At 36.4% G+C, this 15,188-nt stretch overlaps 1 protein-coding gene across 1 annotated transcript; it reads right to left on the reverse strand.

Annotated features, from left to right (window-relative positions):
- Positions 1 to 241: 241 nt before the first annotated feature.
- Positions 242 to 11,483, reverse strand: ctxn3 (cortexin 3). Its single transcript, NM_001171688.2, has 2 exons — positions 11,301 to 11,483; positions 242 to 1,961 (listed from the first exon to the last, which is right to left on the reverse strand). Exons 1-2 carry the CDS (start codon positions 11,329 to 11,331, stop codon positions 1,627 to 1,629), a joined length of 366 nt encoding a protein of 121 aa, NP_001165159.2. The 5' UTR covers positions 11,332 to 11,483; the 3' UTR covers positions 242 to 1,626.
- Between the last annotated feature and the right edge of the window lie 3,705 nt (positions 11,484 to 15,188).

Genomic DNA, 15,188 nt, shown 5'->3' on the forward strand with positions numbered 1-15,188 from the left:
AGTTTTTTTTAATAGTTTTATTTGATCAGGGTTTTTAGATTCAGTTTTTTTATTAATAAGCAAACATTTGAGTTTTGATGAATTATTCTAAATGAAAAAAAAAAATTCACAAGCTCGACTTTTAATAAATAAGCCTCCCCATGTAAAGATGGGTGTCCCTGAGTACAGCAGTCTGATTAAGATGACACCATGCCTCCATTGGGTTTTTACCCAAATTCTAAAATGTAAATAGATATAAACATTTTATGGTGGCACTGAGCTGACTTTATTTGTTAAAAAAAAAGACTTGGTAAAATATTATTCATAAAAATATTTTATGTTCATTTTACTTTAGGCATTCAGAAACCTGTTGTTCTGCCAGCTCCACTAATGCACACCACAGAATACCAATGACTTTAGCATTTCTTTTGCCGGGGATTTTTTTATTGGTTTGTGCATTTCTTCCACATGCTATATTTACTGTCCTTATGCAGGGACTTGGAATTGCACAATACAGTTTGAAATTCTGATTCATATTTTATTTTACGGTGTGAAAAGCGAAACAAATGAGTGTATTATCATAAAAGCTTTGATTTTTCTTGGTGAGCAGCAAAACTGACAGACAAGACAGTGCCTCTTGGGTCACTATTATAAATCTTATTGAATTCATTACAGCAGCACAACATGGAAAGTTTCTCTCATCTCTCATGCATCAAAGAACTTTTTTTAGTTTTTACATCAAACTAACTGACATATAAGATTCATATATGTGCTTCATAACAAAAACAGAAACTTTGGAAAAAGTATTCTGTTTCACTCATATTCTGGTCATCTCATTACAGTCTGTAAACAACTATCCCTATGCAATATTCTGTCAGGTATGGCAGGGCTAATAACAATTATCTCTCATCCAAACTGCTTTGGAAAATAATGATGTTTTTTCACATTCCCCATGATGCCCAGTAACATGCTTTCCTACAATTTTAGTGGACACCACACACACATGAACACACAAAATGATAATAATAACTATAGGGGTCACACAAAAGATTTCCTCTATTTGACATATGAGTTATGTATATACTTATATATTAGATAGTTGTATGTCCCTTTGCCCTACAACAAAAGATAGCATTTGTTTTACAATATAAAATATATATTTTGTAATAATTGGTTATTACACTGAAAAATGTTTAGTCAACTCTAAATATAAAATTCTTTAATACAGTAGTTTCTTCATTACACCATTCTACTGGCATGAGATCTATTATAAAGAAAGCTTAGGATCTGGAGCTTTGCAGATAAGGGGTCTTTCTGTAATCTGGCACCTAAAACATACATATACAAAGCATATAAAAGAAAAGAAAAAGCAATAGGATTGTAAGTATGGATTTATGCTAGCTTAGTTACAATCAAGTACAAGGTATTGTCTTATTACAGAGCAAATTAGACAAAAATTGGCAATTATTTGTAAACAAAAGACTATGGAAAATAGAAATAGCAGTGCTGTGTCTCAGAACTTTCTGAATAATAAATTTCCTGATAATAGATCCCATATCTGTGACTGAGAATATCTTATTTTTTTCACGATGTCATTTCGGTTCCATGTCTCATGATACGTTTATTAGATTATTTCTGTTCTGCCATCTATGCCAGGGCATAATCAAACTGCCCTTTCTCCAGTCCGTCCACTCCATCTGCCCAAGTGGACGTTGGCATGCTTCTGTACGGATCAAGAAGAATCCTAAAGCACCTGATGATAAGGACTCCCAAAATGATGAACAATAAAATGACAAAGGCAAATGTTGTCTTCTGCTCTAATGTCATAGCAGAACCCAGGGATGCATTCAGTGCGGGTAATAATGTCGATGTTAAAGTCTCTCCATCCATTATCCAAGTAAATGGAAAAAAATCCTTCCAAAATATCCTTTTTGCCCTCATAACGTCTCCACGTGCATGGTAGAAATCTGTCACTTTTATAGCTGCAGAAGAAAAGGAAAGTGAATGTTACTTTAAAGGACATTTCTATGTAGCTTAAAATCATGATTAAAAAATGTAATTAGAAAATAAAAAAATCTCTTTATACACAGAAAAGCACAGATAAACAAGCTATGCGAACACCTGACTGTGTAAGTAAAATGGCTACTGATATTTAGTGATTCATCCGTAAGATCATATAAACCTGATGGCTTTTAGAAAGCATTGGCACATGTAGTTGTGTTTATTAAACAACATTTGTATTGACTGATAAATATATATATATATATATATATATATATATATATACATACATAGTATATTCTGGAAGAATGAAATCTAAGAATGAGATCTAATATTTAGCACAATAAATTTTTAGATCATTAGGCACTAACATATGAAGAATGGTATCCACAATTAGGCACAATAATCTTAAAAAATTGGTATCCACCATTGGGCACTAATGCTTTTTTTTTTTTTTTTAAAAAGGGAACTGATACCCAAAAAATTGGGCACCATAGTTTTAGAAAAATAGTATTCATCATTTGGCTCAATGGTTTTTGAAAAATGGTATCCATCATTAGGCACAATAGCTTTACAAAAATGGTATCCACCATTTGACACAATAGTTTTAGAATCAGTAAAACTATTGGATACTATTTTGATATTTCCAGAATATACTTTGATAAATGGTGGATTCCAATTTTCAAATAAACTTATGTACTGTAACACATGTGGTTCTTTTAACCATAATTGTTACGTAATTAACTTCAATTACATATACGTTGTGATTGGTCAAACTCTTCATTTATCCGGAGTGCCTGCCTGGTTTTCTCGATTTCCCTAATAGTCCCTGTCTGCACTAGGCCACTCACACAAAGAGGTAGCTCCCGGTTCAGGCAGCCATGTTATTTAGTACATGTGCGCATAATGAGCGAAACTCCCCATTGGCTCATTATGTGCATGCGTGTGACGGGGGAGGTCGGTGAATGTGACTTACCCGCATTTGGCGGATTTTTTCATGAAACGGCCGCAAAAAAATTGCAGCGAAAAAATTCACAGAGTGAGGAAAATGTCCCAGTTGCATCAAATACATTGCAGTTGCGTCAAAAAAGTCGCAGTCATGTCAAAAAAGTTGTGTGTGCCAAAAAGTCTATTAACTGCTGCCAGCCCCAACCATTGGCCTGTTACTGAATTTGGTCTCAGCCTGCCTATTTTCTGCTTATTTTTGCCTGTATATTCGCTTTGTGCCCTGTGTGTTGATTTGACTCTTCATCAAGCCTATTAAAGTTCGCATTAATTTAATCATGGCTTCTGGCTTCATTTCTGCCATTTACAGTTACACTCCTGGTTACCCAGTGTTTAGGCTCTCTCCTGCTAGCCTCTGCTATGTGAGAATATGTGACACTGGCATCTCCACAGCGTATCATCGTGATGGGGCCAAAATAACAGAACTGAAAATAGACTGGAATTGCATTAAAGTCTCCAAATATAATGTCTATGAGAGAAGTTAAGTAGCATCTGCATGGGTAGACTGATTTCTCATGCTTTCTTGCAGTTAATTCCAAGACAGGATAAGAGATCTACACTCATCTTTAAGGTTGTGAGTAACCTCTGCAGATGCTTGTAGCTTCCAAAGGGTTGCAAGCAACATTTTCCATTCATCCTTAATGATCAATAACATTTTAGTCACTGTCAAAATTGAAATAAGTCAACTTCCTATAATCACAGGATTACTTAATATATTTAGATATACTCCTATACTTCTATACTGGTAGATATACTTCTATACTGGTACGATTATTTTTTAAAAAAGGTTTCTGCACTAAGCACAAGAATAGAAAAGGCTAATTAAGCTTGTCATGTGATTGGTTACTTAGGGCTGGTCTGTAATTATTATGCTACAGGTAAGTGCTGGTGGCTGAGCTAATAATATCCCCTGTGACTGAACATGTTATGCCCATAAGGGTTTGCTCTGACAGTAATATAAATGTACAAGCCACGACTTCCCTCTCACTTGATATAGACCAAAAGAGAACAACTAAGGGAGAAATGTATGTATGGCAATGGATAATATAAACTAGACAGAAATAATGAGGCCAAGAAACAGGTATATAAAAAAGGGTACAGTGCTTTGAAAGAGAAAATATCATGAGTGTGTTACTGGTTTACTTACTATGCAATGGTAAGATGTCTTACAGTTACCCAGCACCTTTATGGTCAAAACATTAATAAATGTGACTGCTGTCAACCTTACTCAACATCTCAGACCTGCAGTGAGGCTTATTTAAAGGCTGGTACTGAGAAGAGCAGGAAAAAGTGGCATAAAGGAAACAAGAAATGAGAAATCCTTTTCACAGAAAGGGAAGAAGCATTTTTACTTTGAAATCTAATTTTCTATATAAAGGCCTACTTGTTATAGATAGAGAAGACTTTATGTTGACACTTGACTCGCTCACACAGTAAAATAGGTGTTCCAGTGTGTACCAGAATTTCAAATCAACCTTGCTCTATCTATAGTTGAATCTCAAACAATTTTCCTCTTTTGGACTGCAAATTCTTTAAAACAGTACTACAGGAACTACTCTTCTTTTATATTCTTAATTTAACACCTCGATACTGCCCGTTCTCATAAATATATATATATACACACACACACAAAAACCATGAATATCCTTTAACTTATACAGTATTTATGTACTGTGATGTCAACAGTTATAATCTGTGCATAATTGCAGAATTTTTGGTACATATCTCATTGAAAATTGTGTATCATAATAAATAATTTACACCTTCTTTTCAAATATAAAATATAAGAATATTAAACGTCACCTGAGTTCCATAATCTGTATAAAGGCACTTGGTCTTCAGTCATGTGCATTTATAGGGTCATGGGAATCCTTGGTGACTTATAATATCCTTATATTTTACAAAAGGGGTACATTATTCACTATATAATTGTTGATACAAGGCACATATAATACCAAAGTGATTGCCCCCACCCTAGGTTCAGGCTACACTTGGCTGAGGAAAAAATGACTATTTTGGGCACACACTATGCCAACTATACAGGGAGAGTGCCATGTTTGGGCACACATAATGAGTGAATCTCCCGGCTTGCTCATTATGCACATGTTTGTAACATAAGATTGGGGATTCCTTCCTGACCATACATCACGTGCATAGGCATAATGAGGGAGCTGCGACATTAGAGTCCCAATATGGCCATTTGAACAAGGAGCTCTATTCTGGTGCAGGTGGTATAGCCAGCATCTCTGGTAGGGGAATCAATTCTTCTACAATAGTGTAGGTCTTTCATTTTTTTTTTTGGCAATAATGTTATGAATATAGCAGATATATTTTTTGAAGAAGAATTTTAATGTTTCAGTACAGAGAAGATGTTTTGGCTTATTTTAGCCCCTTTTACTATTACCTTTACTTCATTAATCTTCAAGTTCTGTATCCTTGCATAGGTACATTATGTTCCAATATCTTGCACTGATTAGATCCAATAAGATTAAAAACAGTCCCAACAAATGTGGGGTATGGGCATATCTATATTAGGCATCAATGCATAAGCTCATAGCTCAAAGGACATATAAAGCCTTCTTCACAAGCACTGATGCAGATTTTAGATGAAATCATGTTTTACCCACATTGTAGCATTTTTTTTTTATAATTCCACTGTAATTGTGTTCACGATGTGCCTGATGCAATTGAAAAAGTGAGTTATTTTCTTTTCTTAAGGCAGCACTATTTGGAGGGGGGTAAAAGGAGATGCCGCCATTGTGGTGAGTATTATATTATTAAAACTATTTTAACAAGTTTTTTAAAGGGTCATCATTTTTAGATCAGGATAGTGAGCAATCTACCTATATGTAGTCACCTACACAAACTAAGAAAATGTACTTACATATCAAAAATACTAATACTATTCCAAAATATCCCTTTTTAAAAACAATTTTTGTCATTATAGTGTATTTTTTTATTAAATGAATTTATTTAGGGTCTGATGAAACAAATGTAAATGATTTAGTTATTTCTTTCTCCCCACATTTGCATAGGGAAGCAATAATTGGGACAGATAATAGTGCTCAGTGCTCCACACTCCACAGGGCAGAATAGTGTTCTGCTTTACAGCGAGTCTGTGCACCACCCACTATGGAAAATCCTTTTAGATTTCCTAGGTAAATCTATAACACATCTACCCCTCAGTCTTTTTTTAAAATCGTATTATGAAGTGATGCAAACAGTGGGATTTAGATAGAATTTATGGCAAGTCAGGAGTTAATTGATACAGAACTCCCATGTGGATCTTTATCCACTGGAGCGAACATAAATGAAATGCACTTTCATGGTTACAAATCCATAGGGGGAACTTAAATCAGTTTACTCCTTACTTAAATTTACTTCTCAAATATCCACTGGACACAGGGGTACAGATGCCAAGCATGACAGAACTACTCCTTTGTCAGATAAAGGAATGAGACCAATCAATCAAATTAACTTTTCTATGGAAGCGCAACTGTTAATATCGCTTAATAGTGGTACAATAGCTTACAGGCACAGGATCAGCCCCTCAGCACCCACAGAGTGAATTTTCTTTTTAAAATATCAAATAAATTCATTTCCACAAATGTCGGATATGTACTAAAAAGTCTGAACTGAAAAAGTACGTGGGGGAAAATGTCACAGAAAAGTCGAGAAACTCTACATTTTCCAACTTGCCACACTGAAACCTCTATTTTTTGAATTGTCACACAAAAAAAGCAACAAAAATCCGAAAACCTTTAAAGTTTTAAAGCAAAGAAGGATCCTCCTGGGAAGGGACATCTGCCATTGACTTCTACATGATCTCGACAAGTTTTAGCTGGCTAACTGTCGGATTCAGATTTTAAGATTCAGTTTTGTCGCAAAGTAAATCTCGGAAAAGTCATGACTTTGCTTTTTTCTTTTTCTGCGGCTTTTTAAAAAAATCCGAATTGGAAAATAAATGCCCTTAGAACTGTCCCACCCAATCACCCAGACTGTCAGAATTAATGTGGCAATCACCTGACCTGTGAGTGCACTGCTTGGGTCCAGAAAATTGCCATTCATGTAAATACAGGGGCCTATTTTATGCATTTTGTCCAGCTATAAAACACTTGAGCAACAAAGAGTTCAGAATTGAACATTGCCTTTAGCTTGTTAATAAGCAGTCATTTGTGTCTCTTTATTAACAGAAAACTGCCCAGTATTAACTGGACTTACATAAAAAAGAATTGCATTTATTTAAAAGGGGACATTGTGAAATGATTACATACTTTTTCATATAACTGTCATGAATTACTGTTTGGACATTGATCCTTTGCATGTTTATATGCATCCCTAAACAGCTGAATGTCAGGAGCCGTAGCTCAATAACAGCTGGATGGCTGCAGGTCAGACGTCTCTGCTTCAGAGCTCTCAGTTTAATGGAGATGAATTGGTAGAGATAGAGAGTTAACCTTGAAAATCAATATGATGTATAGATGCCTATTCTTTTGTAGGGAAATCCACTTTGAGAAAGTGCTCCATGTTGAGTCACAGGCTCTCATATCTGTTGCTAAATATTATAATTCTGATGGCATAACTGACAGTCATGCAGTATTTTAAAATAATAATCAGAGCCTACTTTAGCTGGGAAGATTCATTTACATAATTGGGGGCTAATTGCTCATAGCTGGGGCATTTCTGTTTCCAGGTGTGGTGATAATCATGACAAATATTCTTTGAGCCTCTATTTGTTTTACAGGAATATGGATTGTGCATTAGACCTACATGATAAATTAGACCAATATGGGAAGATATTCACTACACGAGGTAGCAATTATACACCACAGTGTGACATTTCCATGCACTGTTTTCTATAATGTACACAACGAAAGCACATTTTTAAATAAACAAAAATGGAGTGAAAAATGGACAATAATGGCAGTGTCAACACCCTACAGTACTAATAAGGTCCTGAGATGCCAGAGTGTGGAAGCTTGTAGGTAAAATGGCATGCTGAAAAGAGGACATCATTAATCTGAATGCTTATTATTAGGTAGGTAAAATGGCACATATATTAATGAACAGTTTTCTATTGCTGATTCCCCTTGTCTTGAATTTCAGTTTTACCCTGACAGCCTAAATTGTGCAAGTCCCTCTGGACTTGCCAATTATCTATATATATGGGTTCTGGTCCACAGTGGTGCAGACCAAAGATGACCACTAACGTTATCTTTAAGGGCTTTAATGAGCATTTTTTATGCATTTACTAATGCATGCTGAGCATGTAAAAATACATATATCACTTCCAAAAGTAACCCTCTGTTCTGTTGGTCTATGAACACAAGAAAATGCAGCACATGGGGTCTAATGAAAAATGAATGCTATAAAGGGCGACTCATTTGTACAACCAGGCAGAATTTAATGCAAACAGCTAGCTGATGGGTTTGTGTAGATGCACTCAAACCAGCATCTCAAAAGCACATCAAATGCAAAAAAATATGCCTGAGCGTAAGAGCCCTAAAGATGGTTATTATCATTATTTATTTAAACAGTTCCATCACATTCCCTAGCACTTCAAAGAAATTACACGTGATTTCCTATCCCATTGATGCTTACAATCTAAGTACCCTATCACATTCGCATATACGCTATTGTCAATGTCATCAGGAGTCATTTAACAGTTAACTTTTTAGATGGAGGATGAACTTTTTAGGTGGAGGAAAACCAGGGTACCTGCACTAAATAATGCTAACACAGGGAGAACATAAAGATCCTTGGAGATAGGGTTCTTCCTGGAATCAAACCTAGAATCCCAGTGCTATAATGATAACCACTGAGCAACCTGCCTGTGGCGCCACTTATTTGGGCTGGCATCTCAACCTTTTAAAACCAGGCAAATGTTAAATCTTAACTCAACATGGTTTTGTGCAACTATGAGAAATGTCTTAGCACATGAAGTTTTTATGTACCCAATCTTATGGCAATATTGCCAACGCACCCCCTTGAATTGAAGAAATAAAAAAAAAATTTAAAAAATGAATGCAACTATGAATTGCTCCTCTCAATAAACTACTAATTTGTTATTTAGGGTGCAGAAATAATATGTACCCAGGGTTGGGTTGGGGTGGTAACTTAGATGTCTGCTAACGCCAAGTCATCATGGAGATGATCACTCAGTTCAGATTTTTAAAACCTAATTGCTCTTTACACTAAACAATAAAAAGACATAGGATGAGTAAGAGCGCTAAGGGCCACACAATCACACCCTTAACTGCCCTCTACACATCCTAGTGGATTAGAAATCTGGCACAAGGTAAAGAGTGAAAAAAGGTGTATGGGGCCTACCAAGTGGTAAGAACTGGTCTCCATAGTGCATTGTGCTGGTGTTTCCTGACTTGCCTCTGAATAACATGCTAGGTAGGGAAAGGGAGAGGGATAACTTACTGTATGAATACAGTGTTGATGAACACAGGCAGCACTTTATTCAAGGGGCAGAGGCAGGTTTCTGCATTCCCATTTAAAAAGTATGCTGAATGTGTTTAAGTTCAATACACATTTCTCTATTTTAATATATTCTGCCCATGCATAAAATGAATGCTGAATGTTGTATTTAAAAATACTATAAAACTATGCATTATAAATAACATCAATTAGCCCAATTAGGTGCACCCAGACATGCTACTCAAAACTACTGCAAAACAAACAAACAAAAACATGCTTATTGTAGGTCCTTAAAGGGGCAGTATATCCCCATGTTCAACATAAGTTCAATGAGTAGGGATTGTGCTAAACATACTTTTTGCATATTGTTTTAATCACAAAAAATCAACAACCCTCTCCCTTCACCCTCTGCTATGACAGAGGGTAGCAACAGTCCATTAGGCCAATGACACATGCGGAGATTGGTCGCTTCATGATTGATCTCCTCTATTGGTGGCGACTAGTCTTGAATGATTTCCTACCAGCAAGAATGTAAGTTGCTGGTAGGAAAACATTTGTGTTGCTTCAGCTTTCCAAATTCACTCAGTTGCCTCACTTTGGGCGACTTCGGAAAGCTCAAGCGACACTTGCCACTTGGCAATTTATTATTTCCAGTAGGAAGACATTCAAGGAAATGAGTCGCCACCATTAGAGGAGACTAATGATGGGGCAAATAAACTCCTAGTATTTTATTGTCTTATGCAGGGGGATTATCTGTGCAAAAAAATTAAACAAAAAACATAGATTTTTCATGATTTATACAATAGGCAAAAAATATGATCAGCACAAGCCCTATTCATTGTACTCATGAATGAATAAGGGGAATGTACTGTTTATAGTTATAATTGTGTACCAGTTTATAGGAAAATGTTGAAGGATAAGTGCAAATGCGATAGTTCTGATTAGTAAAAGAAGGATGTTTAGAAGCAAATGTCTGTTTGCATCTTGAGAAAACTGCTGACAGCTGCAACTGCCTGAGACTTCTCCAGCCATAAATAAGTAGGTCTGAAAACATACCCTCCAAAATGCCTTTGGAGGCTGGGACTTCTTGAAAAATGTGCTGCGTAGTGTCTGCTAAAATCATCAAGCCCTATAAAAAGGCATACAGTTGGACTTAGGGTATGTACAGAAGGACATTTTGCCCCAAATCTGAATGCACAGAAACTAAAGGAAATGTTTAGCCCAGAATTTACTGCCCATATCTCCTCTGTGTAAAAACACAAGAAAACAGTGTCTCATGACCCAAGTCTATAAGTAAATACCTTTAAAAAAAAAAAAAGCTCAGGAAATACACCTAGCTAGAAGCTGCAGAGATTTTAATATGCACTGAAGGTAAAAAAATAGACAGGCAAACATTAGTAGATTGTCCCCAGTATTGGCAAGCAGAGAGTTAATAAGATTATCCAATAATAAAGCTATTTCGAGGATACTGAAAAGGAATCTACACACCGCCAATAGTGCACTGCAGCTGCAGGAAATAACACAATTAGCACACAATGATACATTCATATCAGAGAAAGATGTACTATTCTATTAGCTAAATCCCCTACCATATTTAATAGAACAAAAAGACAAGATCAGATGTCATGGGCTTTATTTATTCATTCTAGTAAGCAATGCTCACAAATTTAGTCTGTAACAGGTATTGCATGTCTTACAGTTACATCTAAACTGCCTGCCATCAGATGAATATCACAACATTATCCCTGAATTAGAGTGATTTAATGCATTTTCTTTTAAACTGATATGCTGTCAAACTCCCGTAGTTAATGGTAGTATAAAGTTTTACAGGCAGCCATAATTAATGAGCATTGCACTGGCATGACGTTAATGTAAGCGAAGCCTGGTACCTTGCTGGAGCTGGTAGGATACCTGGTCCATCCCCTGAAGTCAGTAATTTTCAGATATTTTTAAGTTTCCTTCTTGCAAAGCCATTTCCCTGGACACCAATGAATGTGATGGAGCAGAGCATGACATTTGTCCGACTGTGAGCTCAGAGCGATAAAATGGGAGTAACTTTTCCCAGAGATTTGTGCTCAGCTGTTGGATGCCATGGGCTGGGGCTGCTGTGCGTGACGGAAGCCGGAGTCTGATTCCTGCCCTGACAGCAGCAGCAGCAACAGCCTTTCAGTTCAATGTATTCCACAATTAACAAGCAGCCCTGCAGCCTGTCTGGAAGGAAGCCTCTTTGGAAGGGCATTAAAATTCACAGGCAGTACTGACATCACAGGGTATTCCCATAACATGTAGTGCCTTGTGTGTGTCTGCATGTGTGTGTGTGTGTGTAAAGCAATCTTCCCTGGCTTATTGATCGCTGTCGGCTATCTGCCTTTTTCTCTTAATTCCAATTAGCACACTTTTGGCAAGCAGAACTCCTGTTATTCCCTGTTTGTGTCCTTCAGGCTTGGTCACTAACATGAATCTGAAAAACATAATGAATTCACCTACTTCTCCTGCCAGCCTAACACACAAACATGGCATGGAAAAAATGTCAGATTAATCAGTCCAGCATCCTCTGCCAGCTCTCTTACTCACATAGCAAATATCTAGGAACCTGAAACAATGTTTCAAGAATGCCTTTTTTACACTTTATAAGAAAACCATTAGAAATACATTGAGTCAAGCCCTATATGTGCTCAAAAGATAATATCTGTAAATACAATAATGGAGAATTACAATAAACTCCCTAATAATTTGTATTCAGGATATTTGTACCCCTAATGCTAATGATACCCCCTAATGATTTAAACAACATAATTAATGTACATCATTTTCTTTTACATTTATTGCTAAATACTGAGCAGTGCTATGTAGTGGGAGATATGCATATGCACCTCCTTTCCAATGTATTGCTTGCTTGCCAGTCTGTATCTCTGTACCAACTGCCATCTGCATCATTTTTGAGGTGCAGGCCGCCATGCAAGGGCATCACCGCAAGAAGGCGTAAGAGGAAAGCAGGGACCTGTGATTTTAGAAAATGTGTACAGGCATTTTAATAAAGCTGCATTGTTTCTAAAAAGCTTCCAAGACTACTATCTCTTCTACCTATCACTGATTCCTGCCCTAGAGGGTGCCAGGCCCCCCTGCAAAAAAATCTTCCACAGGGGCCCAGCCTGCACTTTATTCCAACCCGCCTCGCCCATCCCGCCCACTTGCAAATGTGCACACGCCAGCAGATGCAAGCAAGCAAATTTTCAGCGTGCCTCTACTCCAACCCCTTGGTCCTGGGACTGACGACACAGGAGATGCAGATGATATGGTATTTGGTGCCCCTCTTAAATTTGTGTGCATACAAGTGTTGATGCCAGAACTAGTCTTTGATACAAAGAATGACTTGCAAAAGCAACCATGGGTCTTAGGTTATGGCCCTGAACATTTGGGAATAATTACATGTTGTCTACACATTTCAGCCATGAGTCTAATCTGGAACTATGAGTATCAGCACCCTCGGTATGACATTGAATGTGGCAAGCTTGCTATGGAAAAAACATACCTAAGACAGCCAAAAAGGAAAAGTTTGCTCACCACTGCTCATATTTTAAAACATTAAACAGGGGTGCAGTGAGACTGTATCTACAAAATCTATATAGACAGAGGCATGAGTTCCTCTGCACCCACCCATTATCAATATATATAGGACATTAAGCTACCAAGATATGCCCTTCCCTTTAAGCAAAACAGGTATTGTTTGTACATATATTGCAATATATTCTAGCTGGCCAACTACATCAAAGTCATTCCCAGTCTGGCCAGTCCTACACTCACTTTTATCTGATTCATTAGAAGTGACACTGTTTCATTATACATTTTACAAAGGGACTGGGTTTTGCCTGCAACATTCAAGGTTAAAACCCCCAAATGGTTTCCCTTTTATTGACCACCACAGGAATTACCTGACTGTAGTTGGGAATGATGGGAACTACAACATGGAGCTGGCCACTGCTGTATAAACTATAGCAAAAACCCTTCTCAGCTACAGTCAGGTGATCCCAGTGGAGCCAATAAAAGGGCAACCATTTGGAAGTCTTAATCTTGAAAGCAAGCAAGTTGCAGGTAAAACTCAGTCCCTTTGTTAAATGTATACTGAGGCAGTAGAATTCTTAATGAATCAGACAGGTGAGTGTAGGACTGGCCAGAAGGGATGACTTTGACATAGTTGGCCAGCTTCAATATAATGCAATATATGGACAAACAATCCCTGTTTTCTTAAAGGGAAGGGCATATCTTGGTAGCTTAATTTTCAATGTCAATAATTTTTAGTAAATATTTTTAGAGTTAATGCAAACAGCTAAGAGGAGATTCACAGTTCAGTTGATATGCAAAGGTCAATAGATCGTCCCTTGAAAATGCAATGGCAAAACAAATACACAGTAACATTACTATTCAAAGGGGAACTCAACCCACATAAAAAAAAAAATTCTGTGAAAAAATTGTAATTCTAAACAACTTTTCAGTACACATTAAAAAAGTCAATGAGTTTAAAGTTTTTATCAAATGTTATTGCTGCTGAAATCTGTCTCTTTCTGTTCTCTGCACAGTCTTATCCAGCCAAGTAACCAAATCTCAAAATGCCAACTAAGATATAACAGATCCTTACTGGAGGCAAAACAGTTGTAATGGGTTTACTTAATTTTTAAATGATTTTTCTAGTAGACATAAGATAGGGAGATCTAAATTACAGAAAAATTCTCTTTCCGGAAAGCCCCAGGTACCGAGCATTCTGGATAATAGGTCCAATTTTATAAATGTTTAATGAATGTATATTGGAATAATTGCTTAGAATACATTTTCTTTCATTATGCATTGTTTATGGATTTGGACCATAAAGAACAAGAAGAGACCCAGCAGTAGGAAAACAAAACCACCCAATGTGACCAAGTAAAAAAAAATCCTTGCTGACTGTAATCACGGGTATTAATCCCAGTAACCTTGTACCTTCTGAAATGCTAAAAAGGCATTCAACTCTTTCTTGAAACTTGACATTATATCTGACCTGTACATTTGTTACTCAGCATCATCCTGTCACTGTAAATTAAACCTCTGTGGCCCCTGGCCATGTATGTATGGTGTCCTTATGGCTGTGGCACATAGCAGCTTCACTGTTGGTGCTTGTGACAAATACTCCTCAGAAGTGAGTTACATTTTTTCCAAACTATAGAGAATTCAAAGTGTAAATAAAATATAAGGGCAGAAAACTGTACTATCTTTACTATTCCTTTTTATGTCATATATCTTTTATTTACTTATTTTTCAGTACTACTTTTGTTTTCAGCTTTAAAAATGAATAAAACAAAAAAAAAGGGAAAATAAATATATGTGCTTATATTTTTTTTCTATCTATACAAATGCTTTCTTGCCTTCAGTGTCTAGCGGTAAAAAATTATAGTATGGGGATCCCTTAACCCTTATCTCCCATAGAGTCAATTTCAATAAAATAATTCTAATTTTTTTTTTTAATTATTTCCTATTTCTTTGTAATAATTAAACAGTACCATGTTCTTGATGGTAACTAAGCTGCATGAATCTATATTGGTGGCAAAAAAAAAATACTATTTAATATTTTTTAAGACTTAAAGGGGTAGTTTGCCAGTTCTAAGCAACTTTTCAACTGGTCTTCATTGTTTATTTGTTATTGTTTTTGAATTATTTGCCTTCTTCTTCTAACTCTTTGCAGCTTTAAAATAGGAGTCAAAAACACTTGCTCTTTAAGGTTACAGTTTTATTGTTATTGTTACTTT

The sequence above is a fragment of the Xenopus tropicalis genome, chromosome 1 (assembly GCF_000004195.4).
Source record: "Xenopus tropicalis strain Nigerian chromosome 1, UCB_Xtro_10.0, whole genome shotgun sequence".
NCBI classification, from domain to species: Eukaryota; Metazoa; Chordata; class Amphibia; order Anura; family Pipidae; genus Xenopus; species Xenopus tropicalis.